At 39.0% G+C, this 19161-nt stretch overlaps 1 protein-coding gene across 1 annotated transcript; it reads right to left on the bottom strand.

The window, feature by feature from the left end:
• Positions 1–285: 285 nt before the first annotated feature.
• LOC134661612 (uncharacterized) lies at positions 286–4015 on the bottom strand. Its single transcript, XM_063517753.1, has 5 exons — positions 3970–4015; positions 2867–3028; positions 2568–2774; positions 1382–1552; positions 286–616 (listed from the first exon to the last, which is right to left on the bottom strand). Exons 1-5 carry the CDS (start codon positions 4013–4015, stop codon positions 300–302), a joined length of 903 nt encoding a protein of 300 aa, XP_063373823.1. The 3' UTR covers positions 286–299.
• Between the last annotated feature and the right edge of the window lie 15146 nt (positions 4016–19161).

Below are 19161 nucleotides of genomic sequence, written 5' to 3'. Positions count from 1 at the left end.
GGATGAATCACATTTTCCATAATTTCCCAAACCAGTGAAGGTCTGGGCATAAAAACAGAGCCTCTTATCACACACATAACAAGTTTGAATATGCTACATGTATGATCGACGAATGCCATCAACGTTTAAGGGTCAATACATAGATAGACCTATTCAATTTGCTATCGGCCAAAAGGGACCCCAATGTTCTTATTTTTCGGGATCATAATATTATATTGATTTAATCTTGACGAGTCTATTAATCAACTACGATTACAGATGGATGGATTTAGTGCAGTCAAAACTTTCTGCCGGAGCGACTATTCATATCTTCTCCGCTTGCAACCATCATAGGAGTCGTCTATAATGGTGTCTGCTAAAATAGAGTCCCTCAAAGACCTTCTTCGTTTGCAAACATCATGGGTATCTTCGATGATAGCCTCAGTCAATATAGAATCCCTCAAGCATTCGACATAAGAGGGAGGTACATTGATGTATGAGGCGAGGTGAAGCTCCAGCGTGGGGCGGGAGCGGCCGAAGTAGCGCGCGCAGGCGGCCACGGCGCCCGCGGCGAGGTGCGCCGTCCGCACGGTCAGCGGCCGCGCGCTCGCCTCGTCGCAGCTCGACGAGTTCGAACCTCCGGACAAACAACGCGGTAAACACATACCCGCTAGAATACGAGCCATTTAAACTAAATGGCATATTAGTGAGAAAATGCAATTGTTCTCTATTGTAGAGATCATAAAAACAAATTTATTTTAAATATCCAGTCGGGAAACGAGCCCTGTGAAATCTTTGAGAAACCGGAAGTGATTTTACTGTGATAACTGATAGTTTTGACTATAACCCTAAAAGGAAGCCACACATCTACCGGGTCGTTATCAAATTATATGACAGCGGTCAGCCTCAACTCCGTCAAACTTTTCAGAATACACTTTTAGTATGATTTAACGGAGTTTAGACACAGGCACAAATCTGGATCCCTAAAAACTATCCATCCAACCATCCAAACATCTACTACTCTCAGAAACTGTATTTTTTTGTGATATTGTTTGCCAAAGCAGTGCCACAGAGTAGCATCAGCAGGTGCAGTAGGTATTATCAGAGAAGATAAATCTTTTTTTTTAGTAAAAAAGGTATAAATAGATTTTTTCGAAATTAAACTTTTGGAAGACATATTTTAAAATATTCCGATGGGCCCGAAACACGTCGCCAATAGAGACTAAAATACAAGTGAGTGTAACCGTTGTGATCTAAATCTAGATATATAGTTTTATATTGGAAAGTTTGAAATGTTTGCTAAGACTAAATGTTAAGCTAGTGGTATATGGTTAACATTATGCAATAATTACCAAAACAATGTTAACCATGAAACATATACATAATTACATATAGCACTGACTGTGAGGTGAAACGTTGGCGACCCAACGCACGCGCCGGTCGAGCCGGTCGCGCTTGTACTCGGCCAGATTGACGACGATGCCCAGCGGTTCCAGCAGCGTGGACGGCAGCCGCGCCTGCACCGCCAGCAGCTCGGCCACCTCCACGCTCGTCCACAGCGGCACGCGGTAACCTGCAAGGTGCAACTGTTAGGCCCTGGTCTCCTATAAACGCCATCGGCCGCTTACAGCGTCTGCGTCACGATGCTTACTATAGAGATGTACTGTTGTGGTCTGTTTTAGACGTCGACGTCAGCGTCTTTTTTGTTCAAAAACGTTGACGCTGACGCCAGACGCCGCGTACAGCATAAAATAGGAGACCAGGGCCTTACAGGCCACGATGCGCACTACGCGGACGCCGGCCGACATATAATAATATGTACTAAGGCTAAGGTCTCCTATAAACGCCATCGGCCACTTACAGCGTCTGCGTCATAATACTTACTATAGAGATGTATTGGTGTGGTCTCTTTCACACGTCGACGTTAGCGTCTTTTTTGGTCAGGAACGCTGACGCTAACGTCAGACGCCGCGTATAGCATAAAATAGAAGACCAAGGCCTTATATTTGTTTTAGTCGGCGTCAGCGTCGGGCGTGCACTCTCGGAGCCTGCGTTTCGTGGCCGAAGTGGTGCCATTCCGTGTGTGCGACGTCATAGTCAAATTACATGGCAAGACAGAATATAAAACGTGCGTTAATTTTTGATGACATATTGTAAAAGTCGTGGAGGTAAGAAAAATATACCTAAAAATTATTTGTCAACGTATATTTGGGCCACCCTGTACAATTTACAAGCTGCCGGCAATCCTAAAAACATATCACATCCAAATAACGTGTACCTCAAAAATAGACACAATACTTATATTATCAAATATTAAACATTTTCTTTCAATGCGTAATCTCTAAGTGGGTCATTGCAGAAACTTTCAGTACCTATTGACCACGTATAACATGGACAGATATACCCTATGTTGTGAGGGAGTGTATACTCAACTTGAAATTATATTAGTCCAATAATATTACTGTTGAAGCTCACTAATCTATCAAGCACAACGCTGCATTACATCAAACGGCAGTCTCTAATTGACAGTTACCGGAACAACGCTAAACACAGTTATCAATGGAATTAGCATGATTGGGCTAACTGACCGATAGTTTGAAACACGTGATATTCCCACGTGACGACATCTTTCACGGAGTGATGGACTCCTTGCCGGAATAGGTAGCTGCATACGTGCGAGGCAGACAGGGAGATGGCGGCCGAGTTACTCTTAGCGGCTATTTGCACGCATGAAGCTATTAACGCGGGTATTCTTGATCGCAATCCCTGCTGAAATCGCTGGATCTGGTGGAGTTCTGCAAGGGTAATATGTAAGAATGAGTGTGTAGAGAAACACGCATTACCTAAACGTCACATTTTGGATATAAAGATTGATTTGAAGACTCACCGAAGCGCCGCATCTGGCTGTAGAGGTAGCGCTCCATGAGGCGACAGGCCAGCGCGGCCACGCCGGGAGCGCGCACGCCCAGCTCCGCGCTCACCGCCCACACGGCAGCACGACCCTGCTTCTCTAGAAGGTGCAGTCCCCATTGGCGAACTCCGCATACATCTGCATGTGTAGTCAATCAAACAATACAGTGTAATAAACAGAAAAAACCGGCCAAGTGCGAGTCGGACTCGCGCACGGAGGGTTCCGCACTATCAACAAAAAATAGAGCAAAACAAGCAAAAAAAAAACAAGCAAAAAAACGGTCACCCATCCAAGTACTGACCCCGCCCGACGTTGCTTAACTTCGGTCAAAAATCACGTTTGTTGTGTGGGAGCCCCACTTAAATCTTTATTTTATTATGTTTTTATTAGTATTTGTTGTTAAAGCGGCAACACAAATACATCATCTGTGAAAATTTCAACTGTCTAGCTATCACGGTTCGTGAGATACAGCCTGGTGACAGACGGACGGACGGACGGACGGACGGACGGACGTGCCATTTTTCGAACCACTCGCTACGCTCGTGGTGCAATTTTGGAATCTTTCACTTGCTAGGGTATCAATATTACAACATTACAACACGAGCGGTTAAACAACAACTTTGCCCCCTTGTAAAACAAATAACTATTTCCATAGCGCAGATCGTCCAAGTCGACCAACCCTCCATACAAAGGCCAACAATATTACGCGTCGCAAAAAAAAATCTACTACATTTTCCTAATCAGATCCAATTTAGCCAACCGATTAGGTAACACCGCAATGTATGTACTTAATGAAACTCGCATGCGAGTTCTCGCGCCGTCTAAATGAGCCCTAAGAGTGGGTGGGGGGGTTACTTGTATGGAGTTCCCCCCCCTCTCGACCCTGAAATAGAATATTTTAATTATAACTTCTTACACAAAATACACATACCTACCTGTGTTAAAAATGTTTAATTAAAATATACCTTCCGTTTCAAACAAACGGACAAACGGATGGACGGACGGACAGACGAGCATGACGAAACTAGTGTTCCGGTTGCCATTACGGAACCCTAAAAAGTGCGTGTCAATTGTCCTACCTTCCTCCTTATAATCATCGGTTACTCTTCGCATCCAATCCGGCATAAGGTGTAAACATGCATATAGAGAGGATTTAAATCCGGATCCCATTTTCACTAAATTGGCCACTTTTCACTTAGAACAAAGTAAATTAACTTATATTAACTACGCTGTTAATTATAAAAACATATTTTTACTTTCAACTCTATTTGAATATGTAAGTAGATTAAGTAATGATTTTTCGAAATATACGCAATACGTAAATATTTGTATATTTTCGTGTCAAAAGGAAAATTTGACAATTTCTTTTTTTTTAAACCATAAACTAATAAGTTATTAGAAATTCCCTCCATTTAATGAATTGTCATTTTTTTTTTAATGGAAAATCAAAAATCTAAATATCAGGCCGTTATATCTATGGTTTTTCCGTACAACAAAACAATGACAAAACATGTGCCAATGGCCATACATCATCTGTGAAAATTTCAATTGTCTAGCTGAATCATAGATGGTAGTATTTCTAAGCTGAATTTATTCCTTGACCATAGAGATTCTGGCGTTAGGTCTCATAAGCACGAGCGCTTTTACAACGCGCTTTAATAAAGCGTTTGAATGACAAATGGATACATGTGTATTTATTCACACGATGGCGGTGGCGCTTTTTATCAAGCGTTGTTAGACTTTAAGCGTTGGTCGTTAAATCGAATTTAGCATGCGAACGGATTCAAGCGATTTTTTAACGCGCGTTGAAAAAGCGCTCGTCTGTATGAGGCCTCTTCGTTCGTCGTTCGATCGTCGTCGTCGATCGATTTCTTTTGTTTTGGGTGCTAGTACTAGTGTAAGACAAAGATAGTGTGATTCTCTCTGTCTATGTTTGAAATGAGACAGTCTTTTGACAAACTATATAAATGTTATTAATATTGTCTGGGATTTTCCCAAAGAGTAGTATAATATATATATTTCCTAATATACTTACTATAGCCGCTCAAAAAATGTTTGTCAGTAGAAAAGGCGCGAAATTCAAATGTTCTATGGGATGATAACTCTTCGCGCCTACATTTTTTAAAGCCTCTCTTTTCTACTGACGGAAACTCCGAGGACGGAAATGGCTTGACAGAGTATACTCTTTGGTTTTCAGGAAGTTTAACTAAGCCAAGTTAAACTCATGTTATGTTAGTAGAAAATGGCGCGAAATTCAAATTTTCTATGGGACGATATCCCTACGCGCCTACATTTTTCAAATTTGCCGCCTTTTTCTACTGACAAGATATGCTTGACCAGCTATATATATGACATGTTTAAAATGACATGTCAATTTAAAAAAATACGTTTGCGATGAAGTCATGTTTTTACACGACTGCCCCAAAAAAGGAGTGTATTGTTTTCAGGGTTCATGTTTGTATGTGGGTACTCGTATGTAAGTTTCTTTGTGTCACCATAATGTTAATGTAATGTTAACTTAATTAATTCCAAAAAGAGAAGATTCGTATGGAAACAATATCTAGTAGTAGACTAGCAGGTAGATACAGACCGGAATGTGCGACGGCAACTAGACGTGTAAATGTAGGATTGTAGGTATATAGCTAAGTGCGCATAGCTTGATATGGGCGCCAGACTTTCACACAAGCAAAACGAGTAAAATAAGTAATACGGTTCCAGGGAAAAGCGAGACAACGTAGGCGTGGCACCAACAAGGCGGAACATTTTTCTCGCTGACTCCGCCCAGTGAAAACTTCCCGCCCCACACGCCATCACGACTGTATGTAACGGAATCCCGCAGAGTAGAACGGCTAATGAAAAAAAAACGTAAGAATATTATGAATCGTATCATGCTATAAATATAATCTTTATGAGTTCCTCAATTAGTAGGTCTTAAGTGCTCAATTAGCAAATAATAGCACAAACGGATTAGTGTTTAGAGGATAGAATCTTCATTCACTTTGGTTTTACTTTTTACTACAATATTGAAGACAATTTACTACGAGATACACTATATTGTGGAGATATTCAGGAACCTGAGGATCTTAAAAAAATAAAGGTTAAAAATGTATCAGTATGCTTACACGATACAATCATTCTATTATAACAATAAAGTATACAAATATATTTTGTATAGATAATAACTGAACTTCATATCAACTGATTATGTAAGTACTTCGAGTCATAATTAATTACTTTTATTTTTAGGATCATACTTCGTAGTTGTGAGTTGATATGCATTTTGTAGGAGACATTTTAAGCTCAGTGCTTATTACAATCAAAGTTTCTTATTTCGAACGATTATAGGGCAAAATCGAGATGAGTCATATCAGGAGCTGGAATCGGTTACCAATAAATGGGTGTATAGGATGGGGCATTTGATAGAATTGTTTTTAAACCCTGTCAGTTCGGAAATCCGAATCAATATAGGTAAAATCAGGTAGGTAACTATAGTCCTATAATGCAGTTTTTAACGTTGTTAATTATCAACGACCGTTTTTGATTTGTACTCGTTGCATTTATTTTGTTGCTTAGATATAATTTTGAAAAATATTTATAGGTACATATTTTACTCGGACTAGAACTTGGACCTTAGGTTGGGGTTTAGTCGTTCTTGGGACGTAAGAAATTTCAGTGTCTTTTTTTTACAATACAATTTAATTTAGGTACAATTTATGAAGTGTATATGTGATTACGCTTAAAAAAGGTAAAGATACTCAACGAACTAGAATATTGACATGAGATCAAAAATGACCCCACGGGCCCCACGGCTACTGTGCTGAAAACGAATCGACTATGCCGGGCGGAAGAGACTTTATTTCAAATATGTAAAACAAAAAATACGGTTCACATAATAAAGATTTATTCCTAAAAACCAACATCCTTCATACAGGTAGCGCAAATTACACAATTATTCTTAGTCACAAGTCTCTCGTGTTTATAGTTACATGAGATAATGGAGAGTTTGCAAGGAACCCTCGGTGCGCGAGTTAAACAAACTCGCACTTAACTGGTTATTCATACAAACCCCTAAGAAACTGGGTGTTTAGAAGAAACCGCACCTTGGCTATAAGACTAACCGAGCCGAGCTCACACGAGTTAATTAATCTTGTGTCTATACTTGTAAATTAGTATTAGCAAGTTATATTAACAATTTGTATCTAATTCCACACTTATACTTTTTCCAAACTGTAAAACTATCTTCTAAATTGCTAGTCAGTGTGATTTCCAACAGTATGCGTATTTGACCGCTACTGGCTGCAAATTGGCAAATTGTTGAGATTGATATCGCCGGGTCCCGGCACCTGCCATTACTCACTATCACCACCACCATTATTCACAACGCTGACCCGCCGTTTTACCATATGCCGACCAGTACAAGTCTGACATCTGATTATGCACACTTGTTACGGACTTTGGGGTAAAGTTATATCAGAATCTAGCTCACAGTCAAGGCACAATAGTTTGCGTCGGATAGGTTGCACACCGCTAGCCCGCCAGCTCGCCGATCCGTGGGGTTGATACACATTTGTGTTCTATATGGCTGTTGTATTTCGGCAAAGGGCTACATTACTTTCTTTGCAATATTACAAAAACCGGCCAAGAGCATGTTGGGCCACTCAGTTTTGGGTTCCGTAGTTAGGTAACCATAGCTATTAGTACTAACAATAGGCTATTAGTGGGTATAATTTGTACAGTCGGCATCAAACAGACAGATAAAATGGTTCCTAGGACTAGGACCTTATTCGTTGAAAGACCTGTCTAACGACACCCCAGACTAAAGAGTTGAAGATTCAGCTTCACTTAAGTGTAGGGTAAATCCCAAGAACAACCTAATGTGTCGGCGTGGTTGTTTTATATGCCCACGCCAAATTGCAGCTTTCGCACAGTCAGTGAGATAAGCCACGATGGACAGAGAGACATGGCGTAACTACAGTGATTCCTAGTTTACTAAAGAACCGTAAAAAAGAGATACAAATATATTTTACTCTTTGGATGTATTGCTACTTATTTATTCAATTATGTGAAATCCACTAATCATCTTATTCCCGTAATTTATTCGTGCACTACCAGTTCCTGAAGCTTTTTGTTCTTTATATCCTGCTACCCCAGGGTGGTCTGGAGAGATCGCGTACATTACATCAATAAGACCGCCTGTTGCTACCTTTATTTACATTGTAAATCTATTGTTTTCTCTTGTGGTGCAATAAAGTATATTTCTAGTCCAGCTTTGCTGGGAAACCTCTTATAATGCTGTCTACTGATAAGCGAGGACTCATGTCTCCTTTGAGGCTGTCATATGTTGTGTAACTATTACTTATTCCTTCACCTCACTAATTTAGGACCTGCTTATAATAAATTCATTAGGACACCTGAGAAAACTACCTGACAAATTATTTTAAATTATAAGGAGCTTAAGTAGGTTTTAATTATGAGCCAAAGTACCTGTTTATGTTTTGTAAAATTCACTAAATGTAAATTGTATCAGCGCCCTCTGATAAGTTAAAACCTGAAGAACTATAATTTCGAAATATTAATTTTACAAATAAACATGCAAACGCACAAAAATATACGTCGTCATGGGTACCTAAAAAAAAATCATCTAAGATTTTGTTTGCACTCAACTCTCAACAACTTTTCTCGCGTATCTAATACCATAAAACAACAAATACTTATATACAGTCATAAAACGCATTGCTATTGGCTTTGCCTTCACTAAAATTGATATTTCCACCCCTGAACTAGTATTAACCCGTGTTTGAGGATTTTTCTGTCAACATCTGATATGTAAATTCCACCCGACTTAAAGGTTCGGAAAATGCTCATACTTGTATTATCGTTGTTATTTATTTTCTCTGGTGAGCCGTAAAATATGGCAGTATGGAAATGCGGGGATTTGGCTCGTAGTATAGTTTGACAGGGTGACAGTTATAGGAGCCGGCTGGGTGGCGGGCGAGGGTGCCGCCGAGATGGCCTGTTAACTCGTTTATTCTGGCATGCCTACTATACGTGGTTCACGTATTCATTCCTTAACATACCCTTTTCTTAATATCTTGAGTTGTTTTTTACTTAATAAAGGCCACACGTACTCGAATGCAAACAATTATGAGTACAATGTGTACCTACCTATTTAGTGCAATGTTTTTCTTTTTGTTACGATATTATTTTTGAATTTTTAGACGAACTTTAATAATTATAACGTATTGAATGTTGCAGCATTCCATGTATGTATTTGCTGTCATGAAATAATTCTACACATTACATTAAGTACTAAATAAGTGTATATTAAATCTATTCTATATATATATAAGCTTGACATTATTAATTTTCCTATTTGGATTTTTTAGGTTATAAATTATATGGAGATGGCACCCTACCACTCTAATAAACTCTGCTTTTATATACCATTATTTTAAGTTATTTATACCTACTTAAGTACAACTTACTTATAAATACATTCTTAACCTCCTGACGATCGGGTATCAAAATTTGCTAGTTTAAATTTAACTCTGTCAAATTGACAAAGAAACAAAACTTAATTGGAGCCTATTAGGCCTATGAAATTTAAATCATAGCGACAGGGATATTACCAAAGGGCACGGCCTGAACGTCAGCGGAAGGCGAGAAGACGAGCGCTGCTAAAAAAACCGATATAGCGCAATGCATGTCAAATCGCTACATCTAAATAGTCAAACATTAATAATAAGTAGCGATCACTGACCATCTAGCCTCGTAGCGATAGAACAACACGCCAAAAGTACCTACCTAACTATACTTATTTATTTTTTTGCGTTGAGAGACAAATATCTTTTTAAACGCTTTTAGAGAACTTTTGATTTTTAGTTTTATCCTACTACCTACTGCGGAAGCAATTCATAAATACTGTCGTTAATGAATAATAATTATATTAATTATGGATGTAAGTAAAGCCTAACCAGGAATATATGATCACGCGCCATGTTGCGGAATTTCACTGGAACTATTTTTTTCATACTATACTGAACTGTCACCCTATACATGAGAATAACAGCGCCCTCTTGACAATAATCATATTTACTGGTCAGGCTTTAATTGAAAAGGATCGGACGAATTGAGGCCTCTTCCATTTTTGGAAGTTGATTACACAAAGGCTTAGAACCTTCTCTGACATATGCCGATCATACTTTAAAGGCATTAAAACTATTAAAAATTACAAAAAATTAAATTATTAGTATTATTATTATTACACACATTTCCCGGATGCATAGTAAGATATCAAATAGCTTGCAGCCGCACCTATAATCTATCATATTACGCGTTCACCAACGCTCTACGTAGTACTTACCTGTATACCTGTAAGTACACGCATAAGTACACTACACCCATTTCAACTTAACTATAAAAAATAGGATGCAATATCGGACTAAGAATGCGGGGTTCAGGAGGTAAAGATAGTTTCTTTGTTCGCTCAGACGTATAATTGGATGCAAAAGTTAGCTTTTATCCCTTCCGATAAACGGTTCAGTATAAACCAAGAAGAGGGATTTAAAAATAACCGTAACAAAGTGCGTACCAAATTTATTACCACCTGGAACAAATTTAACTAACGAGAAAAAATTGGAGCTAACCGCATGCTGTCCAACGCCATCTGATAAGATAACCATCTGCAATGACATGTGCTAAAAAATATCCGGGACTTTTAAAAAGCAACCACTTCGTGGAAAGAATAGAGTCCATAATTCCTATTCTCGGGTGGGATTTAGAACACGTATGAATTGCACATTTAGTTGCGAGGGTGCGAAAACTTGTTGTTATCTTGAACGAGGCCAATTTCGGCAAATGGATACTAAGTCCTAACTCTCGTATCTTTTATGTCGTGTGGAGCTCGCGAAAGTACTTTAAAAATATCGACAACGACATATTGGCAGGGCCAGCATGTGAACGCTAGCAAGCAATTTGGAATGGATTTGCTTTACTACCGCGGGGTGTGCTTGAACGTGTGAGCAAGGGGCCGAAACTTTAAACTTGTTAATGTGAATAAGTACCTGATAAATTTGCTACGAAATACGTTTTTTTATATATCATTTATTAATGTAAGTTTCTCTTAAATCTGAGATTATAATTAGGTTTGTTTTTTTAAGTTTAATGGCTTCTCCAAGGGCGGGCATCATTCATAAAGTACATATATTGTCTCTACCCGTTATTTGCATGTTCTAAAACCAACGGCCAATAGAATCCAATACGAGGTGTATTAAAAAAAGGGAAAAAGTACTTATGCAAATAAAATAACAGCGAAATAGAAGAACATAAATCAGAAAGTTTTATTTTCGATGTTCTTTTAAAGGTAATGCAGTGGAACCTCGATAACTCGATCCTCGATAAGGCAAAATCTCGTTAACACCAAATAAAATGCTACATATTCCGTTCCTTCCAAAGCCCAAAACCTCCATAACTCGAAATCTCCTCCCTAAGACGAAGTAACCAACGATTCTCTTCACGACTATTCAGTACATTTTTTACCTCTATTACTAAAAATATTAAATCTGACCACTACAACCTACAACTCAAAAAAAGCGGCCATGTGCAAGTCGGACTCGCCCATGAAGGGTTCCGTATTTAGGGGACTTATGACGTATAAAAAAAAAACTACTTACTAGATCTCGTTCAAACCAATTTTCGGTGGAAGTTTGCATGGTAATGTACATCATATATTTTTTTGGTTTTATCATTCTCTTATTTTAGAAGTTACAGGGGGGGGACACACATTTTACCACTTTGGAAGTGTCTCTCGCGCAAAATATTCAGTTTAGAAAAAAAAAATATTAGAAACCTCAATATCATTTTTGAAGACCTATCCATAGATACCCCACACGTATGGATTTGATGAAAAAAAAAATTTTTGAGTTTCAATTCTAAGTATGGGGAACCCCCAAAATTTATTGTTTTTTTTCCTATTTTTGTGTGAAAATCTTAATTCGGTTCACAGAATACATCTACCTACCAAGTTTCAACAGTTCTTATAGTTTCGGAAAAAAGTGGCTGCGACATACGGACGGACAGACAGACAGACATGACGAATCCATAAGGGTTCCGTTTTTTGCCATTTGGCTACGGAACCCTAAAAAACAGTCATATTGTTTTACCACCTCTATATCGCGAAGTTATGTAGTAACGAAACTCTGTAAGTCGAATAAGATAATAAGTCTGTACTTTCTGCGTTTCTATAATTACCTCTCTAACACGAATGTTGCATGCGTTTTAACTTGAAACCTCTTTAAGACGAACAACAACCTACAAGAACCTCCCTAACGCGATGCTCTCTATAAGACGAAACCTCGTTAACACGAAGTTTGTAGCGTTTCCCTTGAGATTCGTGCTATCAAGATTCCACTGTAAAGGTATTCAAATTAAATACTAATTCACGTCCTGTCTACATGACCCCTATATTAGCAATGAACATGTGATAAAAACCTATTTTAAGTGATAACTGTCCAGTGTCCCGTTCCCGTCCCGTCGGTTCGCGGCGGCAGCTTCGCGCCCCGCTGCCGCCCTTTGACGCCAATTCATGCGAGAAGTCATCCACTTATCGTCCGCGTGATCTAATGTCGACATTTTTCCCGTTTTTCCCCATCTTTTCGCCTGGCCGACTGTACTCCAAACGTGACATAATTGAATCAGCCGTCCCGAATCGACGTTGCTGCTACAAATTAATTCGGACAGACAAACAGAAGTGAAATTAGAAGCTTGTCTAATACCAAATTATCCTTATTAGGTTTCGTTTATAGAATAATGTTTATAAGAATTATAAGGTGGTAAGTATGTAGGTATGTATATTCAATGTTAATTATACAAAAATTATGCGTAGAAAACAAAGTTTGAAACACCACCATAAACACTTATTTAAGTACTCGTATTTATCAAAATTAATTACATTCCTGTTTATACTGGTTAGTTTAACTTTTCAAATAGATAAAAATATGTAAGTATAACAGGTGACAAATATAAAATGACTTTTAATTATTTTTAGCGCGATTTCAGGGATTGACCCATAGTAAAAAAAATTCAGTTTGACCTCGTCATACATCACACCTTCAGAGTTCAGAACAGGGATGTTACGGAGCTCCGTTTCCGTACTTTCCGTTTCCGTTAAGTCGGAACTTCCGTTTGGTATTACCAGGTATTACACATCCGTTTCTGTTCCGGTTCCGTTACTTTTGAAACGGAAGTATATCGGATGTCAATGCTTAATTAGCGCGGCAGCGGGACATGAGCAGCGTCCATCAAAAACAAACAGGTTTATACCAGTCATTCGCTCATCGCCCCGATTGCCACGTGCTGCACTAATTTGTTGTTTAGTATTATTCGTGTTACCTATTCGTATGTGTCGTTTTACGTAATGTATACCTACGGACAGTAGGTACACATTACGGCCCCCCGCCCCTTAAGTCAAATTTCATCATCATCATTTCCCGTAAATCGCACTTTTTTGTCGTTAACACCACAGACTATAGCATCTCGTGCACCTACTTACTTATCTATCACTCAGGTTCGATTCTGGTTCCGGTTCCGTTTTCGGTTCCGTTTCTGGTTCCGCTTCCGTTTCCGATTCCGATAAACTAAACTGAAAACATCTGTTTCCGTTTTCGGTTCCGATAAAACCACATCCGTTACATCCCTGGTTCAGAATATGACTAAACATCCATACTAATATTATAAATGCGAAAGTGTGTCTGTTAAATCCGGAAGGGATTCAACCAACTTTATCTATGGGAGAGCTGTAAACCTATTATGCCTAACTCCTACTGCCCTAGTCAACCCTAAACAACCCTAATTCCCTAGCCCTACCATAGATTCAGTTTACATATAAATAAATATAATAAACAGGGATGTCTGCACCTTTGCGACCTACGGGTACAGACGGAAGGTTGGAAGGATATGGGTAAATGGGTTTTGGATAGTCACTGCTAGTTACACAGACTCATGCAACTAATTGAGGCGTGAAGGTGTCTTATGCCACAGTGACGGAGAGTAACCTGGTTGATGAAGTAAACACGGAGTCCAAATGAGAAAAGAGAGTTTATTTACAATGATTATTCTATTTATACAAACATTCTGCATATGAGTGATTCTATACAATTAAAAGTTACGTTCGTGTGCGTTTCCGTAGTCGGCGGTTTTGTTGTCCCAATTTGCTCTGCTGCTGATGTAGTCGTATGTTCAACGCACGTGAACATTCTGGCGCGTCTCCGGAGCAGGATCAGTGTATGTTTCCAGCTCGTATAGTTCTAGTGCGGGCTCGTTCTGTCGTCTCTTTGGAAGGGCGTAGATGTGTGGTGTGGTGGGGCGCCGGGTTGCAGGCTGGACGCTGCCGCCACTGGGTTGAGGTTGGTCGCTGCCACCACTGGGTTGAGGTGGCTCAGGATTGTCGTCGCTCGCCGGTGACCATGATCGTCTGGCTGCCGTTGCTCGTAGTCGCCGTATCACCTTTGGACCAAAACAATATATTAGTATCGTTATAATTATGCATCCTAAAATAGTCGAAAAGCTAGCTACGTAGGTTTGGGTAGTTATGCTACTCCAAACAGTATTGTCTAGGGTTGTTTGTAGGGCAGTTTCTTTATTCTTTAACTTAGTAAAAATATCTAATGAATTGTCTAATACTTGTTCTCTTGAAATATCTTTATGACTATGAATTAACGTTTGATTAATTAACTTAAACTTAGCTACTTTACTAAATGACTCTAACCCGTTTGTTAGGGCTAATCTCTTGGCAGCTAACGTAGTCGTAATTGTTTTTATAATACAGTTTTCTGAAATTCGTATTATTCCTACGTCATGAATGATAATTTCTTGCCTCTGACCGTCACACACAATGGACACAGTCTCTGGGTATCTAGTCAAATATAGCCAAGTGTTTGTCATCTGAAGTTGTTTCCAAATGATATCGCTAGGTATGTTATAACTGCGAATAGGACAGTCGGTAGTGTTGTCGTTTTTGGTTATCAGTTTAACAATGCAATTTTGGTGTAATTGCATGTTCTTCACCGCCAGAGGAAAACAAATATAATTAGTTAGTCTATGCAAACAGTTCTTAAATTCATCGTGAGTAAGTTGAAAATATCGTTCATTGTTATAGTCTATTCCCATAAATGTCTGTGGAATATCCATGCTCTCAAATGTTCCGTTACTATTTTTCTTAGGAATCGGAGTAATGTGTACTAACATGTATTTTGCCTTTTCTGCTATGGGATAATAGGCTAATACTTGAATGTGAGTTTCGTTTTCGAACAATCGCGTACGAATCAACTGAGTCTGAATGATATTTAAATTTGAAGGTAACTTGCTGTTCGCTTTGGTGATAATGTTTGCGACATTTTTAGGATTCAATACACTGTATATTGTTGCTTTTGAAATGTATATCTGCACGATCCCCGAATAATAGTCAATTATTTCCTCAATGTAGTTGTGTGCCAATTGGTAAGATTGAAGTACTTGTATTTGAATAGTATTACTGTTTATTGACTTGTACCATTTGCTGTTTTCATTAATGTAGGTCATTGCTAGGTTAAGCTTCGTCTGAAATCGTTCTAATTTATTTCTAATCCTTTCTTCTGTATCGTTAACGGTTGAGATTGTCGAGATCATAAATTTTGTTTGATGATTAGCAGCATCTATTAGCTTTTGCTGGTTTTTTTGCAAAGTGTCCATATTTTTGTACACTTCGTCATTGACCCCGAAAACTGACGTCATAAACTGGCCCAGTAATCCTCTTTTTTTCCGAGTGTGATTAATTTCGGTTAAGTATTCGTGAACTTTTTCAAGTTTATAAACTTCTTCTTGCAAGTGGTGATAATACTGTGTACAGTAAGTCTTACTTTCAATTGACGTCGCGTAATTACATAGCGCCTGAAATTGGTTTGACACGTCTTTCGTCTTGTTTAAATTTTCTTCTAGCATGCGTCTTTCGTAATGTAATTCGATTCTAAATGTTCCTCTATCTAGAGTCGCATTTCCCATTTGCTCAATATAGAGTCCTGGGCTAAGGTTCTTGGTTGTGTAGTTCGCTCCTGTGAGACTACACAATAACAACATGGTCAAACACATTGTCATCCAGTAATATAAGGCTCCTTTTTTCGTTGTATAGTGATTTGTCGTATATTTGTTTGCGGTTGTGTTTTTGGCAGGCGTTTTACTCGTTGTTGTCTCTAAGTTTTCATTAACTGGTAACGGTATAAGTGTGTGGATGGCTCGTTTCTGGTCGGCTCCCTGCGATCTCTCCAGAGTTACAACCCTTGTCGCTCCGTCGTTTCCCGGGTGAATGTATTTAATTTTTGCTAAAGGCCATTTGCTAGGCGATATGTTCTGGTCTTTGATTAATACAACAGTACCGATTTTTAAATTCTGCTCGTTTGTTTTCCATTTATAGCGTTGTTGTAATTGATGTAAATATTCTTTAGTCCAGCTGTTCCAGAAGTCTTTCTTCATCTTATTTACGAGTCTCCAGCGGTTTAATAAGTCTGTGTTTGTGTCAGATATAGGGTCGGGTACGCCTACTGCTTCTCGACCGATTAGAAAATGACTTGGAGTCAATATAATATTGTCGTTAATGTTGTCCGACTGTATGCACAGAGGTCTGGAGTTCAGGCATGATTCAATTTGGGTCAAGAATGTGGCCAGCTCCTGATATGTTAATGTGCTGTCTCCTATCACTCTTCGTAAATGATGTTTCATTGACTTGACTCCTGCTTCCCAAATTCCTCCGAAGTGCGGGGCTGCTGGTGGTATAAAATGCCACTGCGTGCCAATGTTCGTTACTGCATTTTGAAACTGCGGTGATTGAGTTATGTCTAGTATTTCTTTATGTAGATAATTGGCGGCTCCTACAAAGTTTGTACCGTTGTCGCTGTATATATGTGTCACTGGGCCCCTTCTAGCCATGAATCTACGTAGGGCTGCAATGAAGGATTCTGTGGATAAGTCTCCCACAAGCTCCAGGTGTATAGCTTTTGTAGCTAAGCAGATAAATACTGCTATGTATCCTTTATAGGACTTGTGACCTCTACCTTTCATTGCTCGTACTTGAATTGGTCCCGCATAGTCACACCCTGTATGACTAAATGGAAATGATTGTGTTACACGTGGTTTCGGAAGGGGTCCCATTTTCTGTTTTGCTGTTTCAGCCTTGTATCTAATGCACTTTACGCATTTATTTATGTAACTTTTTACTTTACGTTTTCCGCCTAGTATCCAGTATCGCTGTCGTATGTATGCTAATGTCAGCTGATTACCGCCGTGCAATGTTTGCATGTGCGCGTCGTGTATTATTGTTTTCGTCACGTGATGATCATATGGTAGTACTGCAGGATGTTTTTGTTCGTACGGTAAGTGCGAGTTTTGTAATCTCCCACCGACGCGTATGAGTCCAGATTCGTCAATGAATGGGTCCAAACTTGAAAGTCGATTTCCTTTTGACAATTGTTGTCCTTTTTTGAGCATTTTGTATTCTTGTTGGAAAGCTTGAATTTGTACTTGTTTAATAATGTGTTGTTTAGTTGCTTCGATTTCTTCACACGTCAATTTCTCCGACATTTTTTTGCGTCGTATAAATCTTAAACAGTGCGAGATCACTCGTACCATTCTTTGAAAACTTGAAAATCTGTCATAAATTTTACTTGGGTCTTCCGGCAGTGCTAAAATCTGGTGACAGTGTTTAATTTCTTCTATTGGGTCAGGTATAATTTCTGTAATGATATTTTTGTTTGTTTGTAACCATTTTGGACCATTCCACCACAACTCGTGATTCTGCAATTTACTGGGTTCGATGCCTCTTGATATGATATCTGCTGGGTTTTCTTCGGAGATGACGTGGTTCCAAATTGCATTTGGTAAGGTTTTTTGTATTTCCGACACTCTATTTGCTACAAACGTTTTCCACCTGTCTGCTTCTCCCCGAATCCATCCCAGTGTAATCATGGAGTCTGTGTAACAATATATTTTCGTGTCCTTGCAGTTGAGCGCTTTGTTTACTTTATTCATTAATTTCGTAAGAAGAACGGCCGAACATAATTCTAGACGTGGAAGGGTCGTTTTATGTTTGTTTGGCGCGACTTTAGTTTTTGCTTGTAATAATGTTATTTTGTACGTTCCATTCACTGTCACTCGTCCATAAACGACTGCACCGTAAGCTTTTTCCGATGAGTCACAAAATCCATATAACTCGATGCCTGACTCATCGTAATGGATCCACCTTGGTATCTTGATATTTTCAAGTGTTTTTAATTGTTGTTGAATATTATTCCATTTCGTTATAATGTGATATGGAACTTTGTCACTCCAGTCTATTCCAAGAGTCCAGATTTCTTGTATTAAAAGTTTCATAGTGATTGTAACTGGTTGTAGCCAGCCGTGAGGGTCAAATAATTTAGCGATCTCAGAGAATATAAATCGCTTTGTCGGTTGAGCTTCTTCGGTTACGGTTATTTTAAACTGAAATGTGTCTTCTTCTGGCGACCACATGACTCCTAGTGACTTCCTTGCTTCTTCCAGTGGTAACTTAACCATTTTGTCGTTTGTGTTTTGGGTGGGAATTTTTTCTAATAATTCGGCACTATTTGAGGACCACTTTCTTAAGTTAAATCCTCCTGTACGCAACATGTCGGTTAATTGGGTCTGTAACACCCTTGTTTGCTCTATGTCTTCCCTCCAGACAGGACATCGTCGACGTAAAAATCTTCTACAGCGACTTTGCTTGCTGCGGGAAAGTTATACTGTTCGTCTTTTGCCAACTGTTGCAGCGTTTTGACGGCTGCGTATGGTGCGCAAGCCGTTCCATACGTCACTGTGGTTAACGCATATTCCTCTATTTCTTGTTGAGGAGTCCACCTCCATAATATTCTCTGATAAGTATAGTCTTCTGGATGTATTTTAATGAACCGATACATCTTTTCTACGTCGGCCATAAATACAAATTTATGCTTGCGCCATCTTAATAATATCGTGGCTAACTCTTGCTGTAGTCGGGGGCCTTTATGCAAGTTGTCATTAAGGCTTATATTCTTGCTTGATTTGCTACTAGCATCGAATACACAACGTAGTTTAGAGGTCAATGCCTCTTCTCGAATTACAGGCTGATGTGGAATGTAAAACTTGCCATTGTAGTAGTCTGCTTTGTTTATTTTTGTCATGTGACCCATATCGTAGTATTCTTTCATGAAGTCGTGATATTCCTGGTGTAATTTCAAATTTTTTCCTAG

This window comes from Cydia amplana, chromosome Z (assembly GCF_948474715.1).
Source record: "Cydia amplana chromosome Z, ilCydAmpl1.1, whole genome shotgun sequence".
NCBI lineage: Eukaryota > Metazoa > Arthropoda > Insecta > Lepidoptera > Tortricidae > Cydia > Cydia amplana.
Note: the sequence above shows the minus strand (reverse complement) of the source record. Positions and strands in the feature narration are given on the sequence as shown.